General features: G+C 37.5%; 1 protein-coding gene across 1 annotated transcript; it reads right to left on the reverse strand.

Annotated features, from left to right (window-relative positions):
- Positions 1 to 211: 211 nt before the first annotated feature.
- LOC106721609 (serine/threonine-protein kinase Tao) lies at positions 212 to 14848 on the reverse strand. Its single transcript, XM_045683108.1, has 21 exons — positions 14465 to 14848; positions 14198 to 14284; positions 13059 to 13288; positions 11934 to 12051; positions 8606 to 8869; positions 8287 to 8409; positions 7674 to 7914; positions 7144 to 7301; positions 6702 to 6784; positions 6117 to 6376; positions 5862 to 5977; positions 5592 to 5762; positions 5145 to 5356; positions 4697 to 4847; positions 4198 to 4310; positions 3602 to 3728; positions 2990 to 3091; positions 2623 to 2757; positions 2010 to 2168; positions 1479 to 1597; positions 212 to 1178 (listed from the first exon to the last, which is right to left on the reverse strand). The coding sequence occupies exons 3-21, from the start codon at positions 13280 to 13282 to the stop codon at positions 1055 to 1057; spliced, it is 3000 nt and encodes a 999-aa protein (XP_045539064.1). The 5' UTR covers positions 13283 to 13288; positions 14198 to 14284; positions 14465 to 14848; the 3' UTR covers positions 212 to 1054.
- Positions 14849 to 19272: the final 4424 nt, after the last annotated feature.

Raw genomic sequence — 19272 nt, forward strand, 5'->3', positions numbered from 1 at the left:
CTGTAAACTACGTTATAATACAAGAATAGATCAAGATTACTACATGCTTTAGGTTGAACCAGCGTCTACTGCAACCCGCAACGTCGACCTTACAAGTCATAAACTGTGTGATTATTTTTTTTAAACTTAAGTTATCATTAGTAAGGATAATTTGAAACAAAATTTTTACAACTTTTAACAAAATACAATAAAAGTTTAAAAATTTTACAGAAATTGTTTCACAAAAAAAGTTCGAGATATTGGATGTACGATTAATTTATACTTTCTGTCAAACTTGATTAAAGTTACAAAAAGTATAAAAAATCCACTATACTTTCATATAAAAACTATAATTTGTATAATTACATGGGCAAGTCTACGTTGCGGATTGCGCGCCGTTTAAATCCTATTAGAAGTATTATCTCAACACCACGTGTCATCCATACATACATACATACATATCATGTGTGCAAAGAAAACTTATCAAGCATTATATTGATAAAGCTATACTGTTTGTAAACTCTCAAATACTACAAACACACTTATTCATTTAAGAGATAATTGGAGTGCATTAAACTTAGTGTATAGGAAACGTCCTCTCCCTTCGGTTAATTACTTTAGTAAATTTTTTGCATACATTTTGGAAGACAACGAAAAATATAATAAAAAAAAGCCTAAAGTAATTTAGATTTGATAAAGCAAAGTAATTGGGAGGGCCGCACAGTCTCAACATCTGTCACCATAAGCCCCCTAACCACGACTCACGAGACGTCATCCACACAAATGAAAATTATAAAGTTCAAATTAATCTCGGACACAAAACTACGAAAAATTGTAAGAAATCTTTTTTCTATCTAGATTTGCATCTAATCCGATCTCACACTACCATATTCAGTAGTATAACAGTAAGGTAACTTAAATTAGATTTAGTGAGAGTAATCGAAATACAATACTAAGAGACAACACACACAATCATTGTATGACTTTAAGATCTGTAACAAAGAGACACCAATTCGTCGCTGTGGTGGTGAGTGGTGACGTCATAGCTTGTGTGGCGAGGGCTGCGGGTGCGGTGTTAGAGAGAGCCGGCGGGGAAGCTGGCGGAGGAGTTGCTGTGCGCGAGAGACAGCATGGAGCCAGACAGAGACTGCTCCTCCTCGCCGTACCCCTCTCGGCTGCCTTCCGCGATCGCCATCGCACTGCAACGTACAAAATTAATTATGCTTTAAAATGTATATACTACTTTATAATTATTAAAGAAATTGCTATTTTCGAAAATTTACCGATGCTAAGAAGAGTTACATTTCTTAAGAATTCTTAGTCAGGTAGGTCGGAATATTTGCGTGTATGTGTATAGTTATTACTCTATTCAAATATCTTGATAGCACAATGTGGGCTGGACAGTGCTCTACCCCCTAATTCTGTACATTCTTTAACTAAAGCTACGCAGCGATTCGCGCGAAGTTCAGAGCTGCAAATATATCTGAAAAAAAATATACCTGAAGCCGAGACGAGCGCTCTCGTTGTCAAAGTGCGCAAGCTCCTGTTCATGACGCTCGTGCATCAGCCGAGTGCGCTCCGCACGCTCCGCCATAAACTGAGCGCATTCCGACTCCATCTGGAAACAACAATATATTTCCATTAGTCGTGTGTTAATCAGCTCTGGACAGAAGTTGAAGTCACATGGACTTGAATCGTTGAACTCAACAGTTAATTGGCAGCTCTGGGCTCAATGAGATGTACTATATCAATTCGAGCCGACCAGCCACAAGCCACAAGCCAGCAAGTAGCAGAGTAATCAATCATAAGCTCGTGGCTCGTGTTTGATCATTTGAACTCGATATTTGAACAAAAAATATTCAAAAAATACATAGAAGTTACAAAAATAGTTCGTGTAATACATTATTACTGTAAAGTTCTACTGACATACTGCTTGTATAAAAACATTCCTTTTTTGATTTTTTTTTCAGAGTATAACACGGATGTCAATAGGATTATAAACAAGTTCATAGTTATTTGTAACACATTACCTTCTGTTCGAGCAGCGCGCGACGAACTGCGACTCGCTCCTCGAGCTCGCGACGCTCGCGGTTGCGCTGCGCCTCCGCCTGCATCTTGCTCTTGCTCTGGTACGCTGTGAGCATGTCCAGCTCATGCTCCAGCTGCATCTTCTTCTGCTGGCACTCCATCTGCGCACGCACACATGAATATATCAATTTCTTAACAAAAAAAAGGCGCTTACAATCTATCTTTTTATTAAATTTGTCAAAGCGAAAGAATTACTGATATTCCAAGTTTCGATTTGATATTGAAGGTTGAACAGAGGTAGATTGCAGCTTCAAATTACTATAGGCTACTTAGTTTTTTTAATTCCATGCAGGAAGCTCCAGCGACGCTAGTATTATGGGCTCATTTAGACAAGCCAGAAAGGTACGAACAACTCTAGGCAGTCGCGTCAGAGCGAGACAAACGTATGTATTTCCCATACTTTTGTCTTGATCTGACGCCACTGCCAACCGTTCATACAATTCCGGCTTATGTCTAAATGAACATACAGAGTGAAATAATTAATTTCTCTTGAAACTAAGAATACAAAGTTATAAGACTAAGAAATAATACTACTAATGATGATGGTTAACTCACCATCTGGCTCTCGTCCAGTTTGATGGTCTGCTTCTGCAGCATGTCGGTGATGCTGAGGTCGTACTGCTCGCCCAGCTTCACCAGTTTACGCCGCTTCTCGTCCTTCAGCGCCTTGATCACCTCCTTCTGTTGCTCCTACACAGTAAATGACATATGCATTACATAGTTATTCTATTGACATTAAATTAAAATAAAAAAATATATTTTCATCAGTTTTTAATAAAAATGGATAGTTTAAATTTATTCAAAATTAACTGAAAAATTCCACTGCCGTAAAATTGTAATTTAAATTTGTTTTTGTCTATGTTCTATGTTTTATCAAAGATAATGAAAGGGATGGTAATGTTTTAGTAAAAATTGTACTTACTTTAGGGGTCATTTGCAATATTTGCGCTTTCAATGCCTTATACTGACGCGTCTGTATCTTGCACGTCTCACGGAACTGTTTACGAATCTGCATCTCTTTTTGCTGTTGAATAACAAAACAATGTCAATATAAACAACAAACATCGTATTTCCATAATCGATATTTAAAAATAAAAATTTATAGATTTCATAAAAATTATACAGATTTAGAACAGCGGCAGTTATTACATTGATGACCAAACTAGATCTAGATAAGGAATACCGGCTTTAAGTAACTTTTTTTTACTAAACGAATATTAAAAAGAAAACAAGATTGTGGCAGCAAAATTGAGCTTTTGCCTCTGACAATGCAAATCAAACCTTTCCTGGTCTAATTTAGAATTAATACTAGCTGTCGCCCGTGACTCTGTCCGCGTGGACTTAAAAAAACATAAGTAGCATATGTGTTCTTCCAGACTATGTTTTACATCTGTGCCAAATTTCATCGATATCTGTTAAGCCGTTCAGGAGATACCTTCAAACAAACTATCATACATCCATCCATCCAAACATTCGCATTTATAATATTAGTAAGATTTCTTGTGGGGTTAGCTTTTTTGGTGTATGTAGGTACCTTAAGACTCTTGGGCTGCTGCTTGAGCTGCAGCGCGTGCTTCTTGCGCAGGTCGTGCTCCTGCCGCTGCATGTAGTCGCGCTGGTTGGCGAGCTCCGTCGCGTGTTGGTTGGCCAGCTGCTCCTCTCTGCAATGTCCATACAGTAAGTACTATACGTAATACTGAAAAATCAGTCAACTGCTCAATCACTATATACAACTTAGTCTTGTTCGAGATTTATTTTTGGAATAAAATTTCTTAGTATTGTGCAGAAGCCCTGTGCAGAGTCCTTTGGAGATCCCGGGACTCTTTACCAGTTGCACTTGAGAATGGCCACCGAGGGGGTTTTAGTGAGTCAAATCTCACATAACCCCGCCTTTCCCCCAGAAGGCAGAGTATCATTTGCAGATTTCCCCCCCGGAGAAAAAAAAGCTTTTTCCCATAGCATTTTATCAGGTTTGTCATATTATAAAATTATAATTTCCTAACCTACTGATAACTCTTTCAATTTGTACAAAATGTTCAATGTCCGTCATATCATACTGACATATTGTTGTTTATAAGTACAAAGTTTAGATCACCATTTAAAAGACTATACGGTATATATCTGGGTCACCTTAGTGCATGCACACCCTTCTGCTGCCTGTACTCAAGTTCCTGCGTCTTCTCATGGTGACGCAGCAGCATCGCGTGTGCCTGCTCCAGCTGCTGCTGACGCTTGTTCAACTCCTGAAGTGTAAACATGTATATTAAACATTCGAAAAACTAATTCAGACAAAATTACATTTGCCGCTATGTATATGCTATATTATAAATCCAAATGTTTAAATGGATGGATGTTTGAAGGTATCTCCGGATCGCCTCAACGGATCTTGATGAAATTTGACACAGATGTAGAACTTAGTCTGGAAGACCACATAGGTTACTTAATAAGTCATTTTAAAATATTACGCGAGCGGAGTCGCTGGCGACAGCTATTTAAAGTATAAAGGCGTTGATTTTGAAAGGGAATTCTTACCAATATTAATAATGCGTGACGTTGATGTAGTTAGGAACAGATACAGTTTGGTAGAGCTGATAGCATTTAATAAGAGAAATAGATTTGGGTGTTGTACCTCTCTAAGCAGCTCTTGCTCCTTGTGGTGGGTGGCGAGCATGCGACGACGACGGAAGCGTCGCAACTCCAGTTCGAGGTACTCGCGTTGCGATCGCACCAGCCGCGCCTGCTCCGCTTCCTCGGCTTGCTTCAAATTATCTTTTTGTGACCTGACACACAACACAACACATATTACATAGCTGGACAAGGACAGGGAGATGATTATGACCAAGTACAAAGTATGCTTGGCAATGATAGCCATAATAATGACAAACAATGGAGATTGCAAGCGGAGTAAAAATATTATGGTTTCTAATCAGAAAACTAGAATTTTGAAAGTATTCAATTTGCTCCAAATAAAAACTAGCAAAAACAATGAAATGACCAGCACTCAATAAATGTTTAACTTATTATACACCGAAATACAAGGATTTTAATTATTTGCTGTAAAAAAAAACATAACATACTGTAGCGTGGCGTCCCTCTGGCGCTTGGGAGTTGCGTCATCCATACTGAGCTCCTTTTTCCAGCGCTCCTTGTTGGCCTTGTACTCGCGCTTGCGTTGAGCCTCGAACGACTTGCGCTCTTGTTCTTGTCGCGACGTTATATCCTTTATCAATTTCTTCTCAGCGGCCGTGTTCGATTTCTGCTTGCGTTCCAACTCTTGCGCGTGCTTCGTCTGAAAATGTACACATCACTTAAACAACATTAAAGAAACAAAATACAAGTAACATTTTTAGATATGTAAATTCAAGTTACGCAAGATAAAAAACATATTGTAAAATATTTATTATAGCATTTGTAAGTCCATCCAAGAACATTACTATATTATCAGACCACAATCTTGCAAAAATGTACTACACACTTGGCGGGAGTGTGTACACTGTACACATGTGGCGGGTGTGTATGTGTACCTGGAGTCGCTCGAGGTCTCGCGAGAGCTGCTGCAGCAGGGCGTCGTACTCGCGGTCGAGTTGAGCTTTGTGCGCCTCCACGTCCGCCTTGCATCGCTCCTCCAGCTTCACCAGCGCCGCCTGGTGCTCGCGCCGCATGCGCTTGTATCCGGACATCTGCTCGTGTGTCTCCTACACACGATTAAAATACGTTAATACGACAAAATAAACTGATTCTACATTTCTATATTATCGGTATATACTCGTTTAAAATAAATTTACATAACATACATGGTTATGTTCCTTCTGTTGCTTGGTGACAATGCTTGTTGTTCGTATCGTGGCGAAGTTATTCGCGCCGTGCTCCGACACCAGAGATATGGCTGCAGACACATTGTTGCTAACACCTATAAAAAAGTACAGTTAGACTTTTTTAATTCATGAATTGTTAAAAAGAGAAATAGATTACTAAACTTTTAACAATGAGTTTCCAACTTAAACACAAGAATAAAAGTAAAAAGGGTGACAATATGTAAATAATCTCACCTCTACTGGTAGTACGTCGCTGGGTGTTCCTATTATCATCTCCGCTATCCTGCTGCCAGGTGGAGGGAGCATTCACATACTCCCTGTACTCGTTAGCCTGCCGTTCCCTCTCCCTCTCACGTTGGGCCTCCCGGATCGCCTCTCTGTTCGCGTAGTCCTCACTATAGTCGTCGCATAGAGAATCTCTATTTGCGTAGTCACGCAGCGCATCTCTGTTGACGTAGTCGTCGTGCGGCGCCGGTAGGGGGCTCTCGCTCTCTCTGCGTACGAAACACCAACATGAGTAAAGCCAGTGTTTGCCTCTGAAAGGGAAGGGTGCGCTCTAATGCGAGTGTAGTGGTATGATGATAGCGTTGTTGGTTATAAAGCACGAATATGGTATTTGTTAAAAGCGACATACAAAGCGATAACACTTATTAATCATGCAAAGACACTACATTTTAACAGTTTTAAGTTAAATGATGTTCGGACTGAAATGGTTTTCAATAAAAAAATTAAAAGAAATTGAGTTTGAAACGAACGAAAAAAATAAAAGAATGTGAGCTATGTACAATAATAAGGAATGTGCAAAAAAAATCAATATACCTGGCCGAGTGTGTGGAGTGTTGGTGATTGAACTGCTGGTACTGGGGCTGTTGTTGATGTTGGCCATGATGGTTGGCATTGAGCTGGAAAAGTAATGATAAAATTTAATTAACATACAATACATTTTACGAGGTAAGTTAAATCTTAGGATAATAACTATGATAGTAAGTATCGTACAATCCAAACTTTATGGCGGCTTATATTATTGCATAAAAATTACCCACTCGACCAGTGCAAGTGGAAATATTTCCTAGTTTCCTCTGATGAATGTGTGTGTCAGAGACCAAATTGTAGGCATCTTCCATTTTCTACCCTTTCAGTTTGGGAGTTAGATATAGACGGGATAAAAAGAGCCTCACATTACAACAAAGCGCACCTTTACATGAGCTTTTATCCAACCTCAATGGGTCACAGCCGTCATAAAGTTTGTATATAATATTACAATGTGCGGTACAATGTTGACGGGATGCGGTCTGCGGCGCAGGCTGCCGGAGGAGGAGCTCTGGCTGGAGGCGCCGGCCACGCTGTGCTCCGACGTCGCCGAGTTCGACTTGGAGCTGTCCCCGCCAGAACGCTCCTCCGCTGTCTCTTCACTGTCGCCTATAAAACGTAAACATTGTTAGATTAAATTGTTAACATTAAACATAAAAATTTTCCAATGTAATATTTAATCGAAGACCGAAAATAGCACAAATACCGAAATGAGAAATATTAAAGTGATTAGAATAACCTGAAAATGACAATATTTTGCGCCAAAATATTTTTTTTTTAAATAGATATAAAAACTATTTCGAATAAGACCGTATTAATGGTAGCTGCCCCAACTCTAGACTTAGCCTAGATCATCGGCTTATTTCACTTTTACTTATAACCATTAACCATGTAACTAATGGATCTCAATGAAATTTGCAAGAAAGCCTGGGATACACTACTCAGTTTTTTTAATTCTGCGCTGATAGATCGAATCCATACCGAAAGCGCTCTCATTATCAGCATCGACCATGAGTATCTTCTTCATCTTCCTATAGCTGAGATTGTCGAGGTCTCGTACTGCTGCCTTGGTGCGCTGGATAAGGTCGACCAGGACGTTGGGGGAGCGCGGCCGCGTGATGTACGGGTGAGTCAGCAGCTTGGTGGACGACGGCCGGTCCTGGGGGTTCTTCTGCAGGCACGCCTCCACGAAGTAACGAAACGTATCCGTCCATTCCGGCGCCTGAAATTGTTTAGTGCAATATTTGTTACATTATACTTAATTATATAAAAATGGTATTTTTATAACAACAACTAACGATACAAAAATAAAAGGAATCTAGATTACGCAATATAGATTAGCTAACTCACAAGACGTCCCCATCGAGGGACTCAAAGCCTACCCTAAGTTAGGGGTGACTAGGCCATAGTCAAGCACGCTGGCCGAGTGATGGATGTCTTCACACATATCTTTGAATTTCTTCTCAAATATGTGCAGGTTGCATTACGATGCAAAGGAAGACGAATAGGGAGGATAGATGGAATATAGCATGAAGGTTGTTGCCATAATCCAGCAATTGCCTGACAGCTGATAAATGTTATGTTCTAGACTTACTTGTAATGTTGGTGAATCATTCTGTGCGATGTGGTAAAGCGCAGACATCGCGTTCATATTGAAATAAGGCGGCTTGCGCTCCGCCAACTCTATACACGTGATGCCCAGAGACCACACGTCCACCTGAAAACATATTATATGTTACACTAAAATGTTTATAATATCAATAAAAAAGTGAACTTGACAATTGGAATTATCTAAAAGCAATTACTACTATTCATATAATAAATCTTCATTTTTGGGATGTTGAGGGCTTTATGCTGTGATAAAATGTTTTTTTTATTAGGCATAGTAAAAAGATGTGACTGTATAAACCAACCTTTCCATCATACTGCCCTTCATCCATAGCCAAGATGACCTCTGGAGCCATCCAGTACGGTGTTCCCACGAAGCTGTTAGCCGGGCATTTAATACTAGCGCTGCCAAAGTCTGCCAATTTGACTGTTCCATTCTCAGTCAGCAAGATATTGCCCGCCTTGATGTCCCGATGAATCCTACCCAGGCTGTGCAAGTAAGACAGGCCGCAGACCACACCCTCACATATAGCAGCTATCTCCTCTTCACGCAGCGGACGTTTGTGGACCTGCAGAGAGACCTGAACTGAACATACATTGAAATTCAACATTCAATATTATTTTTGTTAATGAAAACTGGTCGCCGTCTTCGATATCAACCAGTTTGATGAACTTACCAAATATATATCTTCATCCTTGTAAACAAAGACAAAGAAAAGTTTACGTTTTTATTTCAAAAACGATAAATATAATAGATAGGACAGGAGACAACGTTTAGTACGACATCCATTAACTAATCGATCACAACCAAATACTTGATCTCGGCTAAACGCCATATTGCTGTCCCATCGGCTGAATATTGACTACACCCTTAATAAACACTTTGAACCCTTAACAAACAAGTTGAAGTATTCATCAAAATTTGACGAATGTTTATGTACTTTAGGGGTATATTAACATAGACCAAAATCTGGTTATACATAGATACGAAGTTTGCTAGACGGTGAAATCATACTAATCATATACGACTTTCACTAGCGTGGGACAGCAGAAGTAACAAAGAGAATTTCCTTAAAACGACTTCAATGAACGTAATTATTTCTCACGGTCAATGCTCGCCCATTCATACCTTGATCGTCTACATGATACGTAGATATAATTTATTACGAAAAAAAATATATCTATTTGGGTTTGGTAAATGTTAACAAACAAGTTTTTTTACGAATTATCATGATAAAAAACCATCATCTCCTTTTCTTTATAGAGGATCTGCTTAGTATGATGTACTACTCTATCAGCCGTCGTATCTGAATTCAGTCCTTTCTTTTAATAAACTTAACTTCTTATGATACAAATTAAAATACGAACAATTTTTTGACATTTATTATATAAGTTCAAATTTGCAATTATAATATACCAAAATTCTTAAAAAAACAAGATAACTATAATTCTTGTACTTCTATTACGATATTCACAATTACGGTAAGGGAAGTGTGAAAGATCAACATCAGTATAGAAACGGTTAACGTTTTGTTGGATACTGAACTGAATCGTAACTTTTTTTTATAATAAAACCCCTGCTGATAATTCTGTAAAGCGATTATCAAGTATGATAAAACTTGTGTATTGTTTTTGACGTTTTTTAAGTCTGCAGTATCGCTTGACTCATGGGTTTAATAATACACTTTTTAACAATTCAAGTCTGTCGTACGATCTTGTAAAATAAAAAAACCGACTATCCTTAATTATTGCTTCAATTTCGTTATATGTGAGAATTTATCATCATTCTTTGTAAATTCAAATTCCGTGAAAAAACCGATAAGTAATAGCTTACTTTCCTACTGATATAATTATACTTACCCTGATTATAGTATTTAAAAATAATGACGATATTTATTAGATTAGTTCGAATCTCGGCCGACAAGACTAATGCGAGACAACAAAGACGCAATAATTATTCCCCTGTCAATCTGTTAATCCGACTTTACTCAAAGTGTGATCGAAGCCTTTCTAAATGGTCTATAAAAATAGATACTGATCCTAATTAATAAAATAATATAGCGGTCTAATAAAATTAAAGCCAAAAATAGCAGAAAAGGTTTAATGAAAAGAATCTACAAAAAGGACGCGACCTGAACGTGCGATGCGAGAAAAGTATTACCAATTTTCGAGTCTAGAAATAAAAATTTAGAATCTAAGATACCAACAAATACTCCCCTTATTAATAGGGTTCCGTAGCCAGAAAAAGTTTAAGAACCGCTGTGCTAATCAGTCGAGTTAAAATACATATAACTAAAAAGTCGATTACAACCAAAGGGTAGGCAGGAATTACAAGTTCTGATTTTGAGCGATACTAAGATACTTCTTTCACTTTTTTGCAATCAAATCCTAACAAAACAGCATACTCTTTATCTCGATTTGCTTGTTGATACTAATTTTTATTATCAACGTAACGAGTAATAAATTGATTGTCATTTTTGATAATTTTCTATTCAATGATCCTAAATCTTATGATCATCACGTAACATCTTGTAGATTTGTTAATCTTAATAATATTATAAATGCGAATGTTTGGATGGATGGACGGATGTTTGTTTGAAAGTATCTTCGGAACGGCTCAACGTATCTTGATGAAATTTGGCACAGATGTAGAACATAGTCTGGAAGAACTTATAGGCCGCTTATTAAGTTTTTTTAATTCCTCGCAGACGGAGTCGCGGGCGACAGCTAGTGAATTATAAATAAGATGAAGTTACTGGCACCTAACCGTTAGTATCCGAGACAAAAATCTCTATATAACACAAATCGTAATCCTTTTCATTATCTTTGACAAAACAGAGAAAACAATATATTTTATAACACACATAAAAAAAAAATTCAGTCGAATTGATAACCTCTTTCTTTTTGAAGTCGGCTAAAAAATAGGATTTTAGTCTCGGAAACCCACATTCAAATATATAAATATTTTTAAACTGATATGACATAGCCTAAAACAATTGTTAAACAGATAAGTCATTGATAAACAATACAATAGAAGTTATCACTTAATAGTGAAACAATCAGATAACTATGTTCCAGTCTCATGTGTAGCAAATTTATCAATAATAAAAATTTGATGAGTCAAAAACTCTTTTTGCGGATCCACCAAGTGGATCGTATAAATCACTTATCTTTCCCAGAAATTAATGACGTCATAACCATATTACAGCTCAGTCTGTAATATGCAATGTTTTTTTTTATAATATTAGGTATTCAGAATAATCAGAAACAGAAATAAAAATTGTATTACTAGCATAATCATCCTATTCTAATAAGAATCTTTGTTAACCAAAATTATTCGGTATTTTCTGAAATTGTTGGCCTAACACATTATACACAAGAAAACAAAATGCACAAAAAACTTTTCTCACTACACTAATTATAATTTTAGCATAATATTATCTAACATTATAAAAGTGTTAGTATGCGTAAGTTGGATGGACATATCTTTGTTACCACAAAACTCCAAAATAACTGTACAGATTTTAAAGAAATTTAGAGCTAGAATACAGTCTAGAATAGAGCATAGACTATGACAGTGTTTTTTTAATTCTTCATGGACAAGACCTAGTAATTAATAAAGTAGTTAGTTACCTCAATGATATCGGAGGCAGAGCCAACGCAATACTCCATAACAAGCCATGCTGTGTGCTCACGCTTGTAGCAGCCCTTGTATTCTATTGTGTTGGGATGTTCCAGTTGCTTTAGAAATCTATAAACAAACACTCGGTGTCAAATATTTTATATGCATATTTCTATCATGAAATAAACACCTATTCGACACAGTCCTGGTACAGCTTTCGACTCTTCCACATTTTACAGTAGACCAAATAAGACAAGAAATCTACAAAATAGTGAAATCACCAAATCCATTGCTTTATACATATTCTTATTTCCTTAATCTTTCTAATTAATATTATAAATACGAATGTTTAGATGGATGGATGGATGGATGTTTGCTAGAAGGTATCTTCAGAACAGCTCTACGGATTTTGATGAAATTTGGCATAGATGTAGATCATAGTATGGAAGCGAACATAGGTTACTTGTTTTTTTATATTCCACATGTACGGAGTCGCAGGCAACAGCTAATCAGTTATTTACAAATTTATTGTATGTTGCAGACTTTTGTATTATAGTGATCACTTACTAAGTAAAATCAATAACATTTTTCTTTGTGCAATTTCAACAATGCGTGGTAAAACATTTTAAAGTATTTAAATTGTTTATTGTTAAAAATTCTAAGATATCATAGAATCTAATCTATCTATCTATCATAGAAAATAACTATTATTTGTATATCTCAACTACTTTTATTAACACACATAATTATATTCCTTGAAATTTATCTGCATAAATATAATTTGTATAGCAAGGAACAAAGTTCTACAACATTGGATGGTCTTACCTTGGGTTTCTGAGACCAAAATCTCCATTTAAAAAATATTGTTATCATAGATCAGTAGATAATGACAGGGATGAGGATATGTTTTATACAGAAAATTTGGACTCAGAAACCAATGGTTAATATTATTTGATATATACCCTACATTGTGTACTCATAAGCCTATGTAACAATATCTATTGATCAAAATTCCATCAATTTGTAACAAATAGAAATTAACAACAAACTGCCAGTAAGATTAGTAGTAGGATTGAAAAAAACAAACAAAACAGAACCAGATGGTATTAACATTTTAAATCTTTATCACCACTTACTTTATTTCTTTCAATATGTCTTGCCATTTCTCCTCGCTCTGTTTCCCTAGGTAAGACATTTTCTTGATGGCAACAATCTCTTTGGTGAGATTGCACCGAGCATAGTAGACTGCGCCAAATGAGCCATGGCCAATTTCGCGCAAGTCCTCAAATATCTTCTCCGGATCATGTTTACTAAATAGTTCCGCAATGTCTGGGTCCTTGAGACTGCCAGGCCGCGGCATTTTTATCTGAAAAAATATCATAGTTAAGATTCGAAGCTTTATAAATAATTTCAGCAGTGTATGTGATGATGATGTCCTCCTTGCTGTAATCCATTCATGACAAACCTTGATATCTCCGAGAGTTTGACTGGAGATGACTGGGAAACCTAAATTTCAATCTGATGATCTGGTCACACAGTGTACAATGTATTAGGGTATTTGATGTTGAATGGTGGCCAAACTTTTTCAAGTGTACTTAAGCTATGTGGAAGCATATAGACAGCATCAATCATTAATATTACTGAGCCAGCATATTCTACAATTTCTAATAAGAAATATAAGGAATAGAGATATATTATTGCTATAAATACCATGTCTATTAAAGCTTTTTTATACACAGCTACAATACTATACAGTAGTAGTACAAATATTATTTGTATGCATTATAGCCAAACTATAATAGTTAAAAGTGAATGGATTGTACAGTTTTTTTACATTATCATATCATAAAGAAAAAGCTTTAATTGGATGGAATACATTATGTAAAAAAAGCTTATCATAAATTTGAATAATACAGGCCTGATTACAATATCCATAGTTGAAATAAAGTTATTTATTTTATTTTATTATTTTATATTTGATTCTGATTACATAATGCAATTAGTTGATACTTTCCAGTTTTGGAACAATTTATGACTATATTTAATTTGATTCCAGTAGATTATGATTCTAACTAACATGTGTTTTCAAGCAATAGTGTTAGATAACACTAAAACAAGTCATTCAAATAATTTATTTTAAACAAAGTCCTAGGATATGTGAAAAATTTTGCATTTTCAATTTCTTATTAGATACAAGCAGTAATGCTGAGGTTCGAGAACAACTTTTATGTCGAATTTTAAGTAAAATAGATAGATGGAATCTGAAAAAACATACCGCTTGCGCCAGCTGTGAGCCGGCGGCGTCCGTCAGTTAATTAGAACGCTCCCGCCGTTCCGGGCCATCCTCCGCGCCACTCGCTATCTGAAACCGTCGGAAACGATACCGATAACACTCACCACGCCATCCTAACGCCATGCACCCTAACAACCACCTTAAGAAAATGTCAAAAACACAAGCAGGGCACAATCAAATATTGACATTCACAATACATCAGTGTTATAATCTAATTAAATGAACCAGACAGACGTCGCAGCAACCCACCTCTGCATCCACTCTCCTTCACTGTCACATATGTACTCTTTAATTGATCATTAAACACACGATACAGTTTCACGTCCACTTTAGTCGATAATTATTAACAACACGCCTCTGACTGCGAGAATGTAAATTATTGCAAAATACTTGGCACTTACAATACAAAATTTCGCCTCAAAATGGCGTTGAGTTATAGAATGCGATGATGGATTTTTGTTTTATAAGGCACTCAGTTCATGTTTTTGCATCACTTTAAATCATCACTTTATGTAAAATAAATCACTTTTTATTTATCTCAGAAATTTCTCAACACGTTTTGTCCAAATTTTACTAAATTACTATTTACAACTTTCCCGTTCTGATACATATTCTCAGAAACTTCAACTAATGGCGCCCTCTATTGTCACTTATAGTAGAAACATTTTTTCTTTCAGTTCAGTTCAGTTTCTTGATTATGGCTCTCCCTCAGCGGATTGGGCCAGTGTCGAGTGATTATAGTTTTATTCTTGTATTAAAGAGACTGGCAACACTCTACTTATGGATAAGTCTCGTGAGCATACAAGTGTTACGAACTCTAGAATTATCTACAAACGTTGATTTACCTAAAAAGGACGAACACAATAATATACATAGTATTGTTAGTAGGTTATGGGACAAACAACTTATAATCTAATATTATTTTTGTTAATATAATCACATAAAATATTTACAAACGGGGTATGTACGTGGGTTAAGAGGGTCTTAAAGTTAGTGGGGCGAGGGATATAATTGGGGAGGACATCAATTAAGGAAGAAGTTCTGTTCGGGCAAGAGAAAAATATATGGTCCACCGTTCCTTCGTCTAATCCGCATTCACATAGCGAGCTATCCTTAACCCTGATTTTCGCTAAGAAAGTTGGAGTGCACGCATGGCCTAATCGTAGTCGACAGATCGTCGACGTGGTCTGCTTATTTGCATCAGGGAACCTAAAAAACCATGGCCTCACTGGTATGGATTCTTGTATGTCTGCATAGTATTTTCCTTTGCTAATAGAAGTCTCGGACCACACAGATTTCCAACTAGACAAAAGATGTTCCTTAGCCAAGGACACCAGGTCATGAATGTATAGTTTGTGGTGACTCATTGAGCCACACGATGTGGCTTCTTTAGCTAAATGGTCAGCTGACTCATTGCCCTGGATCCCAGAATGACCCGGAATCCACGCAAGAGTGACCTGGAGACCTTGCAGAGAACATCTGTACAAAATGTTTTTAATTTCCATAATAAAAGGGAATCTTGATTTACTTCTAAATTGATTTGATAAAATTGCGTCTAAACAGCTTTTAGAATCCGAAAATATTATTGTCTTTCTAATCTTGTGTGATTCGATGTACATTAAGGCTTCTAAGATGGCAACCGACTCTCCAGTAAATACCGAGGATAAGGAGGGAAGTTTAAAATTTAATACTATACGGAATTTGGGAATCCAGACAGCTGCTCCCACGTAACCATGCACTGAGAGCTTGGAGGCATCCGTATAAATAATAAGCCAATCACTCCAGCGCTCATCAACTATTCGCTGGAAATTGGTGTTTGCGGAAGCTGGGTCCTTAGTTATATTTAAGTCCAGTATTATGTTCGGGTTATGAACTAACGCCTGATAGGGAATTTCAAATATGGGATTAAGGGTAGTTTGAGAAAGTGGACAAGCAAGACGAGTGATTTTGAGATAACTTTTTACAAGACAAGGAGGTTCTTTGTGTGCCCAATATCCACCGGCAGTAACAAGGTGTGACAGTTCATGAAGTTTTGGAAGAAGACTATGTGAAGAAGTTTGAAAAATTTTAAAAATAAAGCGATCACTAAGGTACTGTCTCCTGATATGTAGAGGGGGGTCAACACATTCGACTTGCATTGCGTTAATAGGAGAGGATTTCATAGCCCCTGTAATCAATCTGAGACATTTAGCCTGGACTTTGTCTAGTGCATGTAGAGGTAATTTATTGCATGGTTCCAGAATAAAGATGCCATAGTCGAGATGACTTCTAACTATGGCATTATACAAGAGCTTTTGTGAAAATGGGTGGGAACCCCACCAAACACCTGAAAGGGAACGAATAATGTTTATATTTCTTTCGCATTTCGCAATGACATGATTAATATGGTGAATTGATGTCAATTTTGAATCCAGGATAAGACCTAAAAACTTTACTTTATTTTTGACTGGAATTATATTACCATTGCAAGAAATTGAAATATCAGGTATATTTCTGACTCTAGAAAATACCACAACTGTACTTTTAGGTATAGAGAGATTGAGACCGTGATTCTGAAGCCAATCATCCAGATATCTAATAGCAGTGTTAAGTCGAGAGGTGGCTTCGTCAAAGTTGTCAGACGATACATAAAGTGATAAATCATCAGCGTATTGTAGGACATCACAAAATGAATTGACGGTAAGCTCCAAATCATGGGTGTATATACTGTATAGCAGGGGACTTAGGACAGATCCTTGGGGCAGGCCCTTCCAGACAAGTCTAGAGGGGAGAAGAGAATTTTTACTAGAAATTTGGACAGATCTAGCCGAAAGATAATTTGAAATATAGTTAACTATCCTCACAGGAATGTTCAGATGAAGCATTTTGCTTCTGAGCACCGGAAGAAGTACATTATCGTATGCTGATGAGATGTCCAGAAATACGCCAATCACCGATTTATTTTTCGAAAGGGCTATACGGATATCAGTAATAAATGAACTTAAACTATCCATCGTTCCTGCTCCCTTCCGGAAACCATATTGACTTTTAGCTATTATACCTCTACTTTCCACTAGCCATTCCAATCTATTTTTAATCAGATGTTCTAATATTTTTGCCAAGGTAGATGACAGTGCGATAGGTCTATATCCCAGAGGATCATTACTTAACTTCCCAGGTTTAAGAATAGGGAGTATAATTTGAGATTTCCATTCTTCCGGCGGAAGGCTGGAGAAAAAGATAATATTTATTAAATTTAAAAAAAATTTACGAGTTTCTAGACCAGAATTTACGATGAAAGAATAAGGGATCTCATCTATACCCGGTGAAGAATCTTTGAGGCCATTAATGGCACACAAAAACTCATCCCAAGAGAATGGGCGGTCAAACTCATTTTCTAATGGGCCCGATGACTGAAATACTGTAGTTTCTTCCATAGAAGGGGCAACCGGAGGAGCAAGTCTCTGTGCAAAAGTGTCTATCCAGACTGAGTGATCATTGGAAGAGTCTTCACAAGAGGTAACAGACGCACGAAATCGTTTTATGTTTCTCCACACCATTGAGGGGGGAGACATGGGGGAAAGAGATTCACAGAAGTGACGCCAACCAGAACGTTTTTTGTCGGAGAAGGTTCTCGCAGCTTGAGCGGCCACATGCTGATAATTAATAAAATTTTGTTCGGTCATGGATGAGTTATAAATTGCTTCAGCTTCTTTACGTTTTTTGTACATTTGCGTACACTCACTGTCCCACCATGGAGGGGAGGGAATTTTGTTTTTACCCTTTGATAAAAGCGGAATAGACTTATCTGCAGCTTTAAAGAGGGCATTTTTAAAGCGCTCAAGTGAGTCCGTCATATTGTCGAGACATGGAAGGGGGATTTTCGAAACTTCTCGGTCGGTCTCAGAACAAAATTGAGACCAATCAGCCCTAGATAATTTATACTTAAGACGGGGACGGGGATTATTACAAAAGGTGTGAGAAGAAGTATCAGGAATAGACAATAAGATAGGAAAATGATCACTGCCACAACCAAAGGGTTGTACCGTCCAAGAGAATAAAGAAGCCAGCGAGGGAGAACAAATGGAAAGATCGACCGCACTTCTCTCGTCTTGTCCCGGTCGGACTCTTCGCGTGGGAGTGCCGTCGTTTATTATACAAAGATCACGGTCATGCAGGAGATCGAGAAATTCAAGGGATAGGGAGTCGCAGGAGTGGGACCCCCAAAGAGTGTGATGAATATTGAAATCTCCTAGGAGAACGACAGGAGGTGGAAGAGAATCTATTATCACAAAAAGTTCATTTAGGGTGGAAAGACGGGGATCTGGTATGTATATAGAAATAAAAGAAATGTTAAAAGCTCTAAGAGCTACAGCGTTGAATGTATTCGAGAGACCTGAAAGTGGAATTTGTGAGTAGGTAATAGATCGAGAAATTAATAACGCAGAACCACCGTGCCCATCAACTCTGTCATCCCTGAGACAGGCGAAACCAGGGATACGGAATCGAATCTCCGGGTTCAACCAAGTCTCCTGAATGGCAACGATAACAGGACTGTGGGTATTGATTAGGTCGATAAGTTCGTGCTTTTTATGTCTAACGCTACGACAGTTCCATTGCAGAATATTGCGAGGAGCCATCGGGAAGGGAGAATAGACGCTGAGTAAGTTTTTCTCTAAGATTGTTCGGTAAATCGACTTCGGAAAGCCGTGAGAAGAAATTCAATACGGAAGATATTTCATTGCCCTGTGGCATTGAATCATCAGAAGCTGAAATTGATGTATTGGAAATGGCACATCCATTGGAGAGAGACGAGGGAGGGTATTCCGTGATCCTTTGGAGCGCACGGCGATCATAACCAGGGCTTGAGGCCGGAGTAGATGTCCGGCGTGGAAGAAACACAGTTTTACGGCTTGAAGATTTCAGTGGAGTACGAGGGGAGGAAGATTGGGGGGAACATGAAACAGAAGAGATCTTACTAGTTGATCCAGAATATGAACGCATGCCGGTGCGGGGGTACCTTGCAGAAGCCTCTTGATAGGATTTATTTTCAGTGGACATGACATACTTAATTTTTT

This window comes from Papilio machaon, chromosome 21, assembly GCF_912999745.1.
Source record: "Papilio machaon chromosome 21, ilPapMach1.1, whole genome shotgun sequence".
Taxonomy (NCBI): Eukaryota; Metazoa; Arthropoda; class Insecta; order Lepidoptera; family Papilionidae; genus Papilio; species Papilio machaon.